The 18,477-nt window shown below is 38.7% G+C and overlaps 1 protein-coding gene across 1 annotated transcript; it reads right to left on the reverse strand.

Annotated features, from left to right (window-relative positions):
• Positions 1-8,521: 8,521 nt before the first annotated feature.
• Positions 8,522-17,939, reverse strand: SLC10A2 (solute carrier family 10 member 2). The gene is made up of 6 exons (XM_068178794.1): positions 17,385-17,939; positions 14,337-14,455; positions 13,114-13,202; positions 10,869-11,044; positions 10,128-10,285; positions 8,522-9,856 (listed from the first exon to the last, which is right to left on the reverse strand). The coding sequence occupies exons 1-6, from the start codon at positions 17,804-17,806 to the stop codon at positions 9,732-9,734; spliced, it is 1,089 nt and encodes a 362-aa protein (XP_068034895.1). The 5' UTR covers positions 17,807-17,939; the 3' UTR covers positions 8,522-9,731.
• Between the last annotated feature and the right edge of the window lie 538 nt (positions 17,940-18,477).

An 18,477-nucleotide genomic window follows, 5' to 3' on the forward strand; every position in this document is an offset into this window, starting at 1 on the left:
TCTGGGGGCTGGCCTTTGCCAATATTGGCAAGAACTGCAAAACCACCTAGCAGTGGGCATGAGCTGCAACCCTGTGTGCAAGACTTTCTTCCTGGCCACTTTTTCATTCAGCAGCAATCCCTTGTGCACAGGATAATCTCCTCCCACAGACGGGAGTGTGTAAGAAGTTGAGGTGCCACGGCTGACACGGAAGGAATTGAGGTGCCATGGCTGACACGGGTTGCTGGTGACACACACAGCTCTGGGATGCAGCTGTTGTTGGTCATTCTCCTACAGTGCACCAGCTGAACTGTGCTCATGGTTGCTTTCCCTCTGGCTGAAGAGGTTCTCTAGAGGGCAGCCCCAGAGGCAGGGGGAGGTGTTTGTCCTGTCTCTCATGCATCTTGCAGTCAGTCCGGTGTTACTGCAGTGTCAGCATCATTGCTCTCTTCTAAGGGGATAAAACATAGGCCTCAACAAATGCCTCCATATCAAATTTTGTGAATAAATCAAAATCCGCATGGGCTGCTTGCTCAGTCTGGTGGAGTCTGGGAGCAGTACCATACAGTGCTCTGTACATTCCCCTGGGTGCCTACACACTATTCTCTGTGCTCTTGCATCATTTTCAGGAATATAAGCAGTTATACTACCTCTAGGGAAAGTTTCCATGCTGCTAGGAACACAGGACTTCTGCTTTGAGAATTCACAGTCCCACAGAGAAGGCACACAGTGGAAGCCAGTTGAGAGCAGAGCTACAAGGACGCTTGGCTCAAAGGCTCTGTGCTAAGGGTGCTGATATATGCTGAGCACAAGTGTAAAAAAATAATTAAGTGGTTGAGCTTTCTTTAGGGAATTGAAAAATGTGATTTAAATCTCCTTACATGGAAGAGGAAATTGAACTCTGTCCCTCTGCTCCCCATCTCTTCTAAAGCAAAGGTGATTTGGCTGATGTACACTGAGAGAAGGAGGACAAGGAAGTAGGAAATGGGTCATCAACAACAATTGCATGTAAAAGAAACAGCAGAAACTCCCTGTTGCTCTGGGACTCAAGTAGGTTTGCTAAGAACATGCCTGAGACTTAGACCCTGAGATGCAACTGATGATGGAAGTCCTCATTTCTACGTCCTTGCTGGGCTTTGGGGTAAACTTGTTTCTGGCCTGAATGATGTTATAAGCACTTTCAGAGTCTGCATGCTTGTATTACTTAAGTGTCTGAGGAACTCCTAGATAAAACTGTAATATGTCTCTGGAATTCAGGTACCTTTTCTGAAGAGTTTAACATTAAGTGCAACAAACCGTTTTGCACTTTTGCAATGGTATTTATGTATCTGACTAAGTAGTCTCACAACACTGATCTTCCAACTCCACTGTCAAGAGTGTCCTTTCTTATAATGTTGTCCTGGTTTGTCTGGGAAAGAGTTAATTTTATTCTTAGGAGCTGTGCTATGTTTTGGATTTAGTATAACATTGTTAACACACTGATTTTTCAGTTGTTGGTAAGTAGTGCTTGCCCAGGGTCGAGGACTTTTCAGTTTCCCATGATTTGCCAGTAAGGAAATGCACAAGAAGCTGGGAAGGAGGGCGCATGGCTGGTACAGCTGGCCCAAGCCAGCCAACTGAATATTTTATACAACAGAATGTCACACTCAGTATATGAACTGGGGAGAATTGGCTGGGAGGGGAACATCACTGCTCAGGGATGGGCTGGGCATCAGCCAGTGGGTGGTGAGCATTTATGTGGTGCATCACTTGTTTTGCTTGAATTTTATTCACCCCTCTCTCTCTTCCATTTTCATGACAATAACAATAAAAATAAAGCAAAATAATAATAATGATTATTAGCATTATTATTAATACAATTTATTTCAATTATTAAACTGTTCTTAGCTCAAGAATTTTACCTTTCTCCGATTCTTCCCCCCCCCCATCCCACTAAGAGGGGGAAAGTGAGCAACAAGCTGCATAGAACTTAGTTGCTGACTGGGGTGAACTTACAGCACATGCAGGAGTAAATATCAATGTAGACATGTGAGGCACAGATTTTTTGAAAAACCTGCACATCATCTCTGAACCTGGCCCTGTAGTTCTCTGCAGTTAAACATAAATAGCTCATGCAATACATTTAGCCTTCATAACACAGTAAAAAAGTAGAAATTCTCCTTTGAAAATTTAATTCCAGGGATCACTTTCATTCCCTCTCATAGCCATTAATTTATTTAACAATAAAAATATATAATGTTCAAAGTGCAGTGTAAATGGCACCATGACTAAACTGTAAAAAACCACAACCCAGCACTACATCAAAGATATAGTATTCTTTTGGAAATAACATGTTAATTTTTTTTTTGTATAAATGGAGGCTCTCTTCCACAGAAGCAGAAATTGCTTTAACTGAAATATCTACTTAAAGCTTAATTTATCATTAACAACATTAGTCAGAGCTGCCAGAAGTCTACAAGGAAACAAGAAGGGAAAATACAGGGTCTTTACCCTGAATTCTATGGCCCCTCTAAAGCCAGACAAATTTGAAAGTTTAAAAACAAAATATGGGTTTGGGCATGTATTGCTACATCTACATCAGTAAATAAGCCAAGAGGAGGGCATAGGCTTGAGGGCTGTCTCATGACTGTTTGCACCCTTTCTGGCACAGCTTCAGCTCTTGGGACCTTGCACTCTTGAGTGGTGCCAGGCTAGGGCTGATGAAGGGGAATGTTCCCAGAAAGGAGCCAGAAATATGTTTTTCCTGCTCGTGGGGAAAGAGAACAGTGCTTTGTGCATGTGAATGAGATGGTGTTGCTTGGCTTTGGGGTCAGACACTGCTCCTCAGTTTATTTACTAGAAAAGGGGAAGCCTAAACTTTCATCTCTACTGTCAGGTTAGCTTGGATCTGTGCCTGAGCCCAGCTTATTATCTTGTTCATACAAGCCTGAGTAGTGGCTTGCTGTCTGGCTCTGGTCTGTAGGGAACCAAGTGGAGAAAAGTAAGCACAGAGAGTGTGACTGCTTTATCCTTCTCCACTGCCCACATGGATGATACAAGTACAGCTTGTAAGGTACAAGGTCAGCTGGCTGGAACACAAGGGGTGAAACAGTGCTCTCTGCTCATCACTGCCTGAACACAGATTTCTCTCCCAGCCATCCCTGATTCTGCCCATCCCATCTCATGCAGCTGAACCTTCTACACATTTTGTAGCATCACCTTGTTGCTGGGTGACTGCAAAGACCTCGAGGAGGATGTGTTCTATTCAATTACAAACTAGTCTGACCATATCCCAGTGGATATCCAAATATCCTTTGTGATTTTGATTTTGCAAACAGTCTAGCTGTTTTATGTTTTCTGTTTGTGGCAGGTTTTCATTTGTGTATGTAGTGGTTTCTGTGGAAGATTTCTGAAAAATACAACAGAACAGGTGAAGTGATACAGAATAGAGAGAAAATAATTTATGTGATGACTGGTTCCTCTATAGACAGCTAGGTATGTCTTCACAAAATAATTTAACCTGAATTTTCAACTTTCCCCCCATCATTACATCGTTCATTTCATTACAGACTCTTCTGTCCTTCTACTTGGATGTTATTTCCCTTTCAACAGGCAAAATATTTGAAACCAGCTTATGTTCTTCCTTGGATTTTTACTGGAGATGAATGCACAAACAAACACATGAACCTCAGATCTTCAGTTAACTTGGCAATGACACAAGTAGGTGCTTTAGAAAAGGGTGTAAGAGGTATGGGCACATATCTCTGCAGCTTCCAGCAAACGATTATTAAAGACTATCCTGTGATCTTTACCTTGAGCATCATATTAAATTGCTAGCAATGAATTTACGGTCCATAAATCAGTCTTTTTTTCACCTTTTACTTAAACCCATTTTTTAGATATTGTGCATTAATTTTAACTTTTCTTTTAGCAATTACTGGATATCCGAAATTAAGCCTGAAATATGTGTTCTTCTAGGCAAGCTGTATGTTTTGTCTGTTTCCTCAGTAGGTGCACTTTTATGGAAAATTGTTCTATACTAGCTGTGGTTTATTTTATGAGTTCGGGGTATATTTTTAAAGAAAAAGCCTTTAATGGAAAGAATTTGTGCTTTACCTACAGCAGATTTACTACTGACATTAGAAACACATCACCAGCACAACCTGTAACCCTGACATTTTCATTAATCCCCTGCAGTTAATTCCACTTGTGGGGAATTAATTGTACCATCAAATTATTTAATCAGGGCCTTAACATCTCAATATGACCTCCTCACTTCTAGTTTGAATTCAGATGGGGGAAAGCGCATTTAAAAACTGTGATGAAATCTCCCAAATGAGTAATACTTGAACTCATTGCAGAAGAAGGAGACAGAAGGTCTGCAGTCATATTTGAAAGAATGTATCAAATTACCTTAATGATACCTGATCAGCAGACCTAATCAGTATATCTGAAGCAATTAAGTTACATCTTTAAGATATGAAGCAATGTTAAATTTGTGTGAGTAGAAACACTGGGTGTGTAATTGCTAATATTTCTCTTAGCCAGGAACAACAGCAGCAAATGAGAAACTGTGCGTGAGCCTTGTGTGCTCTAAGGGAAATTAACTGGATTCTGTTTGCCTGGAACAGGAACATTTTCATAACAATATCTAGAATATGTAGTAACCTGGAAGTGAACCTCTTAAAGGAGCTGATCCACTCCCTGCTGCAGTCAACAAGAGGTTTCTTCAGCATTGAGCTTTCCCTTCCCTTTCTTTGGAGTTTTAAAGTATTTGCTGTGATTGCAAAAGATTTCTCAAACCCAAATTCTGAAATATTTTACAGTATATCGCAAGGGTCTTCTTATGGCCCTACAATTATACCATGTGAAGTGCTGACCTTTCATCTGACTGTGGAAGACTTCATATATATCACAGGAAACCCTGCAAATAAGGATGAATTACAAGTCACAAGGAGGACTGGGCTGATTACACACGTGTGTGGTGCCATTCTAGTTGCTGTAGGGCTGTTGTAGGTGCAGGCAGGACACAGGACTTGCAGAATAGTTGTGACTTCCTGGACTGGCAGTGGAAATCCAGGCAGGACAACCCAGGGCATCTCACATCGCACTAGGCCCTGCCTTCAGGCAACTGAATTTCGTGCTTGATTCTGCACAATGTCTTTGTCCCCTTCCAGAATTCTCCCTGTCCTAAATCAGATGTCTGAAGAGTGTGATGGCTTGTTCTCCAGAGACATCTATATTTTTCTACTGATAGTACTGACTGCTTCTTTCTAGGAAAGGGGAAAGGTTGATACTGGAAACCTGTAGATGGCTCAATTTAATGTAAATTAAAGGGAGAGGGTGATATAATTCCACAGCACATATCTATTCATGAAAACAAATTAGGACTTCTTCAGAACCTTCAATTATCCATATTATGAAATTCCAGTTTGAAGATTGGCAGATATCTTGGCAAGTAAAAGTTATTTTTACATTTGATATTTTTAGTTAATTTCGTGACCAGTTTAATTGAGATGTTTTGGAGCAGAATATTTCTTACGAGAGAGAAGCATTCTATCTCATTCAGTTCTGGCTTGAAAGATCCAGTCAGGCCTGGTTGGTTACCATTTTGTTATGGAACTGTTACACTATATTCGCTTTAATTCTGTATGTAAGCAAGTACAGTTAATTTGTGGAGAGCAGATTCTGATCAGATACCAAGAAGTGAAGGTCTGTACCCTGGGAACTCAGGAATACTGATTATTCTTTTATATTTTCATCAAGTGTACAGTATGCTAATTGGTTGGACCACAAAAAAGACAAGCTCATTTCTCTTTTCTGTGGCTGACAAAAATTATACTGACTGGCAGATATTATAAAAGCAGGTTTTGAATATCAAAACCTTATTAGTTTGTGTGGCAGTTTCAGGTCAGCCAGGAAGAAACACCAATTAAGCGTAGTGGTTTTGGTTCACCAATCCGAGTTTTCTGGCCAATGCACCAATTAATGTAGTGGGTCAAGTGCTGGCCAAATGCTAGTGCACCCACTAGAATTATTTACTCATTTTCTGCTGTGAGATAAGGATTATGATGACAGCAAAGCAGGCTCAAAACTCTGAAGGGTATAAAAAAACTTTATTAACAGAACTAAAAGAAAAATAATAAGAAATTAGTGTAAACTTTTAGAGCACTTCTCCTGTCCCCAACTCCTCTTTCTTTTCCCACTGACTACGTAAAGAGACAAAATTTGATATTTTCAGTGAGTTTGAAACAAAAAACTCATTTAATGTAAATGGCAAATCTATTTACTTGCTAATTCTACCCAAATTACCCTTCTTCTGACTAACACAGCACACTACACGACTGAACCAGCTCTTCTACCTGCCTTTAAGTCAGATGAGAAATTACTTATATTAGAAGTTATATAATAGAAGGTTAGAATCACCATACAGTCTTTTATTTTGTCTAGTTTTTATTTTCTCAACTACAAAGCCTATCTTCCTGGTTAAAGGAGACAGATGGAGCACCTCTGGATTCTCAGAGACCTTATGCAGAAACAGAAAGATATAAAAAGAGGTAATAATTTCAACTTTCTTTTTTTCTCTGTCTGAGACTAAAAATTTAGATATTTGATCTAAGTCAGGCCATCTAAATCTACTTTATGGAGATGGACAATTCTGAGATGGTGGGCATGATTAACTCTGTGATGTTGCATCTCCTTCTCTTTGCTGACCAGAATATGCATATTTATATCCATATTTATGGTGACAGATTGGCTTGGTAAGTGTGATTTTTGCATCTTTATAGGCCTTATACTACAAACCTTGGGATGAGTGAGGCATTAATTCAACTGTCATTTTAACTTTTAGGGTATCTGTCCTTAGACATGCTTCATCTCATTTTGACTGCAACAGCTTGAGAACCAGCACTGCAGCAAAGTCACGGACTACCCAGGCACTCTGGACATGAATGACTATCTAAATGTAAACTAGCAGTGGTAGCCTAGAGCCTGTAGGACTTAGAAGTGAACTGAATTCCTGATTGCCAGTATGTGTAAGAGTTAATTAGAATGGACATTTATTAGCCTGAACAACGCCGCATGATGCTTTTTTAAGTTGGGCAAGCTGCAATGTCCCATCCACAGGTTGTTTCCACGCATAGAAGAATCCTTAAAAAGCAGTGGTGACTCAGTGACACTGCCTTTCATTGAAAGGATTTTCGTACTATGGAATGTGAGGAGCTGACATTGAGCAGGTTAAACAAGCTGATCTCAGCAGTCCAGGGTTTTCCTTTTGACAATACCAATATTTTGACAATAGCTGCAAGGCTGGAGGCCACTAGGCCCCAGAAACTGAACAGCCCATATCCCAGCATTTATAGGTCTCTATATAAGCAAACATCTTTTTGGACACATCTGGGGAGAGGACACATCTTCCCCAATGGTTCCTTACACTACTGTGAGATAGTCCACCCCAGCTCCACAAGTGATCTGATACTGGTGTTGTCCAGACTTCACTTCTACAGCTGGAGATTTAGAAGAAAACATTCCAGATCAGGTAGGATGGGGCTCTGAGCAACCTGATCTAGTTAAGATGTCCCTGCTTATTGCAGGAACGTTGGACTACATGACATTTCCAGATCCCTTCCAACCCCAGCTGTTCTATGGTTCTAGGATTATTAAACATATCCATTTGACCCATAACATGAGGTGTTTTTGTTACATCTCAAAGCTATAAACTCTGTCTGCATGTTCGGTTTCAGTCTCAATTATTTTTTCACCTTAAATTACTCCAGTGGGCAAAATTATAAATAGTTTCTGACTTTATTTAGTTCAATATTTATACAGTTGTGTTAAATACACACAGAGACACACAGACACACACACAGAGTATAAGTAGACAAACTATTATTCTTCAATACATTTTCAAGATCTGCTTGAAATATACACAGAAACATTGAAGTTCAGCAAGCATGGGGAAGAGTAGCAGCTTTGTGTGTAAGAAAGACATGATTCTAAGTAAGTTCCACTGTCCATTTTTTGATGGATGCAGGAGCAAGACAATAACCATTTTAGCACAGATGTTACAAATAACAGCTTATACTTTTCTTGATGAATGTGTAATTTCACAATTTATGATTTCTCCATAACAGTCTTTGCTACATTGTTTTGTCTAATCTTTGTTCTATAAAACATAGAACACCTTGTTGTGTACTAACTCCCACTCAGTGTTGAGGTCCTCCTTGGAAGTTATGATCAATCTGATCTCCCTGCCAAAAGTAAAGCAGCTTCAAGCCTCACAGAACTCAGGAACATTTTGAGACCCTTTCCCTAACATACAGTAGACAATAATAATTTATTCTTTGTTTAGTACTGGGCATGTTTCTGCAGCAGTGGAAAACTGCACGTTGGGAACTTAAATTCCACAATTTCAGTTGTGTTTGTAAAAAACCTGCCACATTAACTCACCATACCTTGAAAGGTCCACTTGAATATGACAGAATGGTATATTGTTTCCATGTGCTGATAGTTGGTTCACTCTTGAATTTTTTGGTCAGCCAACCTCTCACTCATTTACCTGAAGTTCTCTGGATATTCTCTTTACATAACAGCTACGGGACCAATGTTACTGAGTGTTTTCTTAAAAAATTACAGCTGCAAGGAGTTTACTGCACTGTTTCTCCTGGAATTGTACTTATTTTCTCCACACAATTAGGAGAGATTTCGACATGAACTCTTGAATTTTCAGAAATAAACAATATATAATGTATGTGTACATCCATTTATTTCTATTTGTGGTTTATATAAATAAAATCTTAAAATTGTCAAGTATACCAATGTCTACATGTCCTAGACATCTGGCAGTTTCAAATTTATTTAGCTCATAAAATAGCAAAAATATATAACTCTCTCCAAGCACTTATGTCTTATGTTAAGATTGGTGGAAGCAGTCCTGGATGAATCAGGGACATTTTTTGTTCCATTTTCAAATGCCTTCTTTTTAGTGCAGAAGATGATAATTTCTTACACTTCCAGAACCTCTGCTTGCTCTTTTGTATGCAGCTGTCACTGCTGTCACTAAAATTGCTCAAGGCTTAAAGCCTCACCTTTGTCTCTCTGTTCCTGTTTCCAGCACCTAAAGGACCCAGAACAACGATGTAAGACTGCTACATTCTATTACTTTCCATTACTTTGGGAAAAATAACAGTCATAAGGTGCCTTGCACTTGCTAAAATTATAGCTTTAGAATAAATTAATGCTTCAAGCAATTAATACAGTGCTTTAGTCTGCCCAGACTGACCTAAATGAAACTTTTATTTCACTATTGGCTTGGTCCAATTCCATGCTTGATTCATATTCAGCCTTACCAGACCTTCCATATCAACTCCTGTTCCTGCTCAGACACTTTCACAAGATTTCTTTTTGTTTTGTGTGGGGCTGAGACTAGCAGATGGATTTGCAGGATCATGGGCTGGAGTTGCACATATCTGCTTCTTTGTAGCAATAGCCCACCTTTATTCTGCTTTTTGTTAAATAATCCATAATAATAAAATGTAAAATAATCCATAATTTAGGGAATTAGCCTCAAAACCAGATTCTACAATTGTGGCAGAAACCATATTAAAAATCAAAGTAGATCTTTCTTAAGTTAATCACTTTAAAGTCTCGCTGTACAATGTCAGCAGAACTTCTTTTGTTAAATATTTCCATGAAAAAACAGCATGTGAAAAAAAAAGTTTTAAATAAACCATGTATTCTTTATCTTCACAGCTGGTGGGAGCAGATGTAATTGTCTATTTCATCTCATCTGATACAAATCCTCCATTTATTTTAGCACTTGACTTTGAATCCTCTTTTTGTGCTGTTTTCTCAACATCTGTCTTTGTTTTCACATGGTGTCTTCTGTAAAGACGGTAGCCTGAGGATCAATATATGGGCAGTATTAAATAAAATAATTATAAAAATTGCCTGAAAAAGATGCTGTAGTAACATATATCCATGCAACACTTTCTTTCCTTATATTGCTAAAGCATTTCAACACCTCTAGACAGTTTTTTTAAAGCTATGCTTTGATTTTAAAATCCATTAGATTATTTTTATCCCTTCTTGTTTTCTCAATATACATGAAAAGTTAAACTGGTAATAATAATGATAATTATGGTGCTATAATAAAAATTACTGTACTTTACCTCCTAAAATTAGTAGTGCAAACAACAGCTGGAAAATGCTGTAGATGAGTGGGAAAGTAAACATCAGTTCAAGTTGTTCAGGAGTGAATGAGAGCTGTACTATAGTGGAACATAGCTGAGTGTTTTGCATGCCTGTTTCCAGAGACACTGTACGACACCTAAAGGGAATAATGCAAAGACAGTTGGGAAATAGATTCCAGTGGGTCCTTATGCTTTTTACTACTCTGGATAAGCAAAAAATGTAAAGGATAACTAAGAAAATTGTTTCCTTCAGCTGACATAGTTAGCAAAACACTCCACTGTGGCTGGTACCACCAATTATTGGCAGTTCAGCAGCTGTAGAAGACTGTGAACCACCTTCAAAGCACATATGTGGCACTCACTGTCTCCCTCTCTTGCAGTGATGTTCTAAATTGTAGACTGCTGCATTACATGAGAGGTTTTACTGTGGTTCCAAACCACATACAAGTCAGGTCTGTTTCACTTGCTTGAAGTACAAGACATTGCCACAAAAAGTGAAAACATATGAAGGGTTGGAGGAAATGCTATAATCAGAATCTGTAAATAAATGTGCACAAAAAAAGTTTTGTCTGCACATAGTATCACAAAAAAATAGGCTTAGTGAACGAGTGACTCTCGTGTTATTATATGTAACATAATTAATGTTTAGGGAGCATTCTCAGCATTGATTAATCACTAAATAAAATCTTTTTACACAGTTGAATAAAGGCTATGCATTACCTGTTCCAAGACAGACCAGCTAGACGAGCCAGAAAGAATCCTAAAGTATAGCCAGCCGCTGGAAATATGGTGCCAATAATCCATAATTTCGGTGTGATAATCCAGGAGCCTTTGTAGAGTATTCCCCCAACCACGGCAATGAGCACGATGAGCACTGCTCCCACAATGGAACCTACCTGTGAAGCAAAAGAAGAGGAACTGCGTCAGAGTCACAGAATCACAGAATACTGCACAAATGAGACCTCAAGGAAATTTAATGGCAGCAAACACGGAGTCAAACATGAGTCACGGAAATGTCATGTTAAACATGAAACCTAATGTTTACAGCAATACAATTCAAAGCAGGCAGAGAGATGAGATAGTTGCCATTTTAACAAACAGGAGATGTATGATGTGCTTCAAGGTGTGACTACAGTTAAAGACAGATATCTGTAAAACTAGTCTTTTGAAGCCTTGACTATAATTGTACTTAGGGCTGGAGTTTAAAAATAATTTTACACATGTGATATGCGTGAGGAATGGTGCACGCATTAGAAAAATTTCCCCGGAGTTGTTGAGAAACTGACAGCCTAGCAGGTAGAATACTGCATTTTCCTCCCCTCCTTGGTGAATCACACTCTGAGGCTTAGTACAGTGTGTGCTAATTACACACTAGATTGCTAGTGAGCTAGTGCTAGGAAATTATTTGCCAGCTGCAGGGGTAAATCTTTAATGAGGCTAAAAATTAATGTTTGAAAACTGGTTATGAGCTTCCATACAGGTTATAACCCTTCCATACAGGCCTAAGCACTGCAGTTGATTTTATTTCCTGTGACTGAATGTACTGAGATCTTTACCACTGCTTGCCTAAAAAAGTTATAACTCACTCTCTTTTCAATCCCCAAGTGGAATGTCTGTCATTATAGCCTGTGTTGCCAGGGATCTCAGAGACACACTTCTTAGGCTAAGCTTAAGAGAATCTATTCCTCAGCTAAAACATGTATTGCCATTGAAGTAGTTTCATCAGTCTTTGGCTGAAGCATTTTTAAGAGCACTGAGTGAACAAGTGCTTTTGTTTGGCTGAGCTATTAACCACATACACTTAGGAAGAAGAAACATGGTCTAGCCATGACAAGCTCTTCTTTCACCTGGCACACTGTCTTCGTTCTCTTGTCTGAATTTTTCACGATATAGTCCTTATTCTGACAGCTATGGCTCAATATTCACTTGATGCTTCGCTGTCCTACACAAAGCAAACTCTCAAGGCTGTGGGCTGCTCACCCACTCAGTAAGAAGGAATGAAGTGGGGCTTTGCTAAGAGATCAAGTAGAGTTTCTTTACATGTGAGTACAAGTCCATGCTTTCCCCTCAACTGATTAAATAGAAATAGTAAGATGTGAATGCATTTAAAAATGCAACATGAAAAGCTAGCAGTTTAATGAAAATGGATTGACTTAAAAAGACCTTACTTGCACTCCATGCTGCCTGAGGCAATAGCAAAGAAGTGATAACAAATATAGGTAGAAAAACAAGTGACCAGACTAGTTTTCTTTAGGAAAATTTAGATAATATATTTGTTAGGTAAGAATGGTTAACCAAGGCCAAGAATTCTCAGCACATCTGCAAATCTCTTTAAACCTAAACCACATGTACAGAATGGTTAATTTGCTGTCACCCTATATATGGCTGAATTATTATTTTGATGAGAACAATTTTTTGTCAAAATCCCAGTATTTTTGATGTGTCTGAAACCATCTTGCAAAGATAGCTGTATTTTGTGAATAGTTTTTTTAAGGTTTATATAAGAGTTGGAATATTTTCTGGTTTGTTCTGTTACTATTTTTTAATAAAAATTGGCTTCACATTCAAAAATTGGCTCACAAAAATCAGGAAACTCTCTTAAAAAGAGAAAGGCATTTTGATCCAGAATGATTTTGTTTTTGCAGAGAAAAACCGCTTTGAATGATTTCCCTTCCAATTTCAGTTTACATTATACACTGAACTCGATTACTAACGTAGTTGCAGCCAAAGAAAAAAGTGGGTTCTTTAGATAATGATGGTCTCTAATAATGCATGCAACTCATGCATGTTTGTGCACAGGAAAAGCAATACATTTCCACAGCACCTCATTTGTTTTCTGCTGAAAACTTTCCAGGTCTTATGAAGTCAGATACTAATACTATGAATAGCAATGTACTGCTTCAGTGGTCCCACTGATTCCATAATTTGTCCATAATTGTTTATACTCCAGCCTTATATATCCTACCTTAAGTATGATTTTTGCTTTACTAGGCCATTTGTGGTTGACAAATATTCCAACCGAAACAGGAATTACAAGAGCTACCAGAGAAAGTCCTGTAAAAAAAGAAAAGAGAAGTCAAGACCCTGTATGGCGCAAGAGCTCATGACAGGACAGACACCATGATGAGTGACTGTGGGCCTGGAGCAGCCTTTCAGGGGATGTTTCTGGTGTGCACACCCTGGAACATGCACGCACAGTCTACCCGCACCTGCCCATTTGCTTTTCTATAGACTCTGTTATCTTTGGCAGCCTGTTGAAGTAATTGCCATTCCGCTGAGCTACATGCTCATTCACCTGCATCAGAAAGGCAGACAGAAATCTGAGTGTGCTAATCATCGCTATCCTGTGATGGGAGTAGCTATATTAAATGTTCATTTTGTCTGCAGGTGTTTCGCTACTGTACCGTATCAGCAACCGGTTTAGAGCTTCTTTTGTTTTGGCCTTCCCCCTCCAGTATTTATTTTGAAAGCACAAGCAACCTACTGGATTTTTGTTTTTCCCCAAGGACAACGGGAAGTGAAGTTGAAGAATGTGAAAGTGATTCTGCTAGCTTTTAAGATTAGCACAACATGAAACTGCACTTGATAAGCACTAGGGCCACAGCTCTGCAAAGCACTGGAGCATGTATTTCTAAATACTTTAACTATTTTCTCTTTGTAGCTGGATGAGATTTTTTGACAGGAAGTCAAATGAAGCCACTCCTGGCAGTGTAGATTGCAGCTTTTCAAAGAGACTCAGCAGCTTTAATCACTTGCTTAATTATCCATGTGTGCTTAAGTATTTTGCCAGATTGTGGCCTCAGCATTTAGCACTTTGCAGGATTGTGTCTTAAAGCTGTTATAAACACTTTCATCCAGGAGAAGCAGCTATTCCTATATGAATTATTCTATATTCTTATCCCACTACCACCTAGGTCTCAAAGCCATTTGGAAAGAAAAACATGCACAATCTTGTCATAATTATCTGTACAATATTTACAACAGCTTCAAGACTTTTTTTGGCAGAGCTGTGGATGATGTGAAGTGATTTTTGGTGCCTAATGCCCATGGAGGTTATTAAAAAGTAGAAAGAGGAATATTTTTAAAAATCTGAGGTAATTTCTTCCTGATTGCAGGATGATGGTATAGAGGTGGTTGTCCCTGAATGAAGGATAGACAGAAGGGAAAGTGCTGTTTCACTGGACTCACCAATGCTGTTATAGGGGAGTACAATTGCATCAGCATCAGTCCACATTTTGGTGTAAATAAAGAGACAAAGTGGCATCATTCCCATTGCAAGCAGCGTGGAGCAAGTTGTCATGCTGATGCTGCAAAGACATTGGTTACAGTGACAGTTCATCTCATGCTAGCCCATAGTCTTTCTCATTTTCTTATTACCATTTCACACCTTGTGAAAGGTGGTGCAAGAAATGTTGCTGGCTACAGACAATTTATCAGGTTATAGAAAAGCTAAATGAAAGGAATGGCTTCTGCTGAAAAGAAAAGAATATGAAAAATCAAGGTGTTCTGCAGCAACAGAACCATAACTTTCGGTACAAAGGAGGCAGTCAGACAGGTGGCCAGCAGAAAGGTCTGCTGGCAAATGTGTCTCCATGCCTGTCTGGCTGGTTTCAGAGAGGAGAGCAAGCAGGGAACAGGGGCAGAGATGGACATCAAATTGAGTTTTCCATTTTACCAGCAGTTCTAGAGTGTTAAAATTGAACTCAAATTGTCTATAATTTGTGATATAATAAAACTCCCTTTTCTGGCTTGCTTTGCTCTAGGCCAAAAAGGAGGTGCTAAGAATTGCTCAGTGAGGCTTAGCTTGAGTATTGTTGCTGCATTTCACAAAGATATTTCTGTTTTCTGTTGTACAAACGTTGCATTCTGCTACAGGAGTGAAGGAATAGGAAAAGGCATTGGAATTGGAATACAATGGATAAAATTATGCATACAAATCTCATTTTTCTGGTATAAAAATAGTGAGAGAGGGTTCTAGTCAAGAGATTTTGGAAGCTTTCTTCTGAGCCTCACTTCAGATTTCTCTTTATTATTGCTTGTTCTCAGAAAAGGGACTACTGATCCTCACCCACAAACTGAGCAGATCCAGAGAAATCTAGAAAAATTAATGCAGAAACCACAGGAATATCTGCATTCATTTTGGTTCCAGTCATTCTCTGCTTTAGAGTCATTGAATAAGATTTTGCAGGGGCTTCTGGCATAAGAGTTCCTATAGAAGTCTCCTACAGAGAAAAAGAGTTACAGGCTACAATTAAGGTTGGATGAAGACCCAAATGGAAAAAAAATACCCTCATGTTTCCTACCTCTGTACTTCCTGTATCTTTATACTGTCCCTGAATGTACCTCCTTCTCCAAAGTCTGGCCATCCCTTAACCCCAGTCCCTTTTTCCACAGAAGCAGTTGTTTTTGTGAAATATCAAGAGATATCTCAATGGGAATCATTAGAGGATATCATCTGTGTTTGATTTACTAAGAAAGGTATGAAATATCATACTTCATCTGACTATGATTATAATGCTAATTATAAAACTAATTTCTTCTCTAACTTGTGGTCTATTTGCAGAGAGGTTTTGAAACAAAAGTATAGACAATGATTATGAGTTGTAATGTATAATCACAAAATATTACAGTTAAAACCAAAACATTGTCTGATATGATGGGCAGGTTTCTATAATACTGTGGTAGCTCCAGAAACCATCCACACAACTTCTAATGTTATTCTTCTATTGAGAAGAGAAGATGCTTGCCTTGACAATCTGCTGTACCTCCTGTATCCTGTGGTTCCTGCATCTTTGTTGCAAAGGTACTGACCAAAAGCCTTTGACCTAAGGTAGAGGTCTTTACCTGAAGAATAACCTTTTAAAGGCATTTTCAATTAACGTCACCCTTTGTCAACATCATGGGCTAGAAATCCTGTTCATGTTTATAGCATTATAAATTTGAATTTTTACCATTGATTTCTTTGGAGCAATCCTGAACATACAGAGCTGACCAAGCATAGTTTAGCTCAGTTTATTATTTCAGGGAGAGATTAGAACAAAATTTCAGCCTTGTACTCAATCTTCTCATCTGTGATTTCTTAGACCTGTATTAATTGAAATTAAGAGTTTTACAGTTCTTAATATCATAGATTTTTCCTCTACAATGAGGAAGTAAAGGATTAGCAGAGCTAACCTCATTTATAATTTGAAAGCTGTTTTTACATTAACACTTGTATGTGTCAGAAAAGTTCAATATTTTCAAAGGATGGAAAAAAATGTTATACTAAAGCTACAGATGTTAACATTCTTAGACTATTTACTCTAGCTCCATATCTTTCTTACTTCTACTATTTTTTTCATTTCTAGTTAAGACTGGCATTTGATAAAATGGAAGAATGCTCCAATTTATTTTACTCTGTAGGAAAGAGAGAAATGATCCTGTTTATTTTAGACCAAAGTAATGAGGACATAAAAATAAAAAGACGACTTATTTTTAGAAGCTCTTAGAGTTGATGAACCCCCCATGGAATTTGCATCAAGAGTATCGTTCTCGTCTCCTGTGTGTTTGATGTCCTAGGCCATGTCAGGTGCCTTACACATCTGTTTCTTGAGTTCATAGCACTTTGTCATTGGCACCATCACACTGCCACAAAGAAAGGTTTTCATTGCCCCTGATATGCAGGGCTGCCTTAAGAAGTGGTTTCTAGCCTGTAAAATATTCCCTCAGTTTGAAGACTTTACATAAGGTTCCAGGAGCAGAAAGAATTATAACAAGTATTCATTGAGAAAATAAATACCTGTCTTTTTATTGTATAGAACACAAAAAGAGGGAAAATATTTTTTCACAGGAGCTAGTTTTCAAGAAAAATTACTTCAAGAAAAGTTTCATAGCCACTATTTTGTAGAGAGGATTCTCACCCCAAAATCCTATTTTTAAAAATATTTTTACTACTAAAGATCTTGGGAGAAAGAAAAGTAATTTTAATTTGGGCAAAGCTTTCATAATGTATATTATTTTAATTGTCTTCATAGATGACTTTTCCTCATGAATTCCCAATGAATCAAGGATATTTGCTATTCTGCTTATATTTACTTCAATTGCAGTAAGTAACCATCTTTACAGGGAAAAAACACCATGCATGTGCCAGGAAGTTAAGAAAAACATCAGACAGATCAGACAGTCCTTTTCAATGTAAAATTTACAATTTACAATGTAAAGAGGCACATGAAGTACTTAGAGAACAGCTGCTCTTACCTTAGATCCATGTCTCCATCCACCCAGTAGGCAATGACATTCGAGGCTGTGCCCCCTGGACAGCATCCCATGATCATCACCACGACAGCTTGAATAGGAAGGACGTTAAAGGCCAAAGAGAGCAAGAAGGCTGTGAGAGGCATAATTCCAAACTGGCAAAGGAAACCCACAAATATACCCCAGGGTCTTTTTATGTGGCCCAAGAAATTCTTAATTTCCACATTGCAGCCCATGGAGAACATCACCAAAGCCAGCATGATTGTTAGAACAGTACTTAAAACTACGCTCAAAGTTTGATTAAAATTATCTCCTGTCAATATACAAGAAGTGCCATCACAAATAGTAGCATTTGCTGGACAAGCCGTGGAGTTTTCTGCCAAAGAACCAGCATTAAATTGCTGGGAAAGAAAGTTTGTCTGCATTTTGAAATACAGAACTGCTCACTACATCCGCAGTAAACTTTCAAGCCTACAGTTGTTTGTCAGTGACTTCTTTTAAATGATCCAGGAAGCAATAAAGTGCAATAAATGCCAGAAAACTCTTACTACTCTTGAAGGGTTTGGCTCAGTGCTGATTCATATAGTTATAAAAGTCGCACTTGTTTGGTACAGTGGCCATTAATCATTTATTCATATGGTAATGAGGGATCCCACATCAAGAGAAAAGCATGTTAATATTTAAGGGTGCGAAGGAGGCTTGAGTGCTGCTAAGCCGATGAAATGAGAATCACAGGAAGAAGGGAAAGTTTAGACTTCATTCTTTGAGTTTCTTGCATGCCTTTCGGAGCCCTGCTCATGCATGCAATGTTGCTGGAAGTACAGGGGTCTGTGTGGTGAGTAACTGAGACACAAGAAACCATGAGTAGGAGTATGATTTGAATCTGCAACTCTTGCTAACAGACACAACACTCAGCACAACACACAGGCTCATTTGAATGACATGGAATATTCTTTTCTGGCAGCATGGAGATTCAGCTTCCTCCTGACACCTTCTGCCAGGTGCAGCGGGTGCAGTCACACTTTGATCCGGCTTGGAATGGAAGAGCTGGACAGTGAGAGGAGGAGAGTGGGGTGGCAAGAGCGCAGGAGGAAGG

The sequence above is a fragment of the Anomalospiza imberbis genome, chromosome 2 (genome assembly GCF_031753505.1).
Source record: "Anomalospiza imberbis isolate Cuckoo-Finch-1a 21T00152 chromosome 2, ASM3175350v1, whole genome shotgun sequence".
Taxonomy (NCBI): domain Eukaryota; kingdom Metazoa; phylum Chordata; class Aves; order Passeriformes; family Viduidae; genus Anomalospiza; species Anomalospiza imberbis.

Excerpts from the sequence above, each read along its gene's own strand:
- SLC10A2 (XM_068178794.1), bottom strand. The coding sequence starts at position 17,806 with ATGCAGACAAACTTTCTTTCCCAGCAATTTAATGCTGGTTCTTTGGCA. Across the intron at positions 10,286-10,868 it reads GCTGGTCTGTCTTGGAACAG|GTGTCGTACAGTGTCTCTGG; the intron begins GTAATGCATAGC and ends TATTCCCTTTAG. Across the intron at positions 9,857-10,127 it reads TGCACTACTAATTTTAGGAG|GCTACCGTCTTTACAGAAGA; the intron begins GTAAAGTACAGT and ends ATTGATCCTCAG.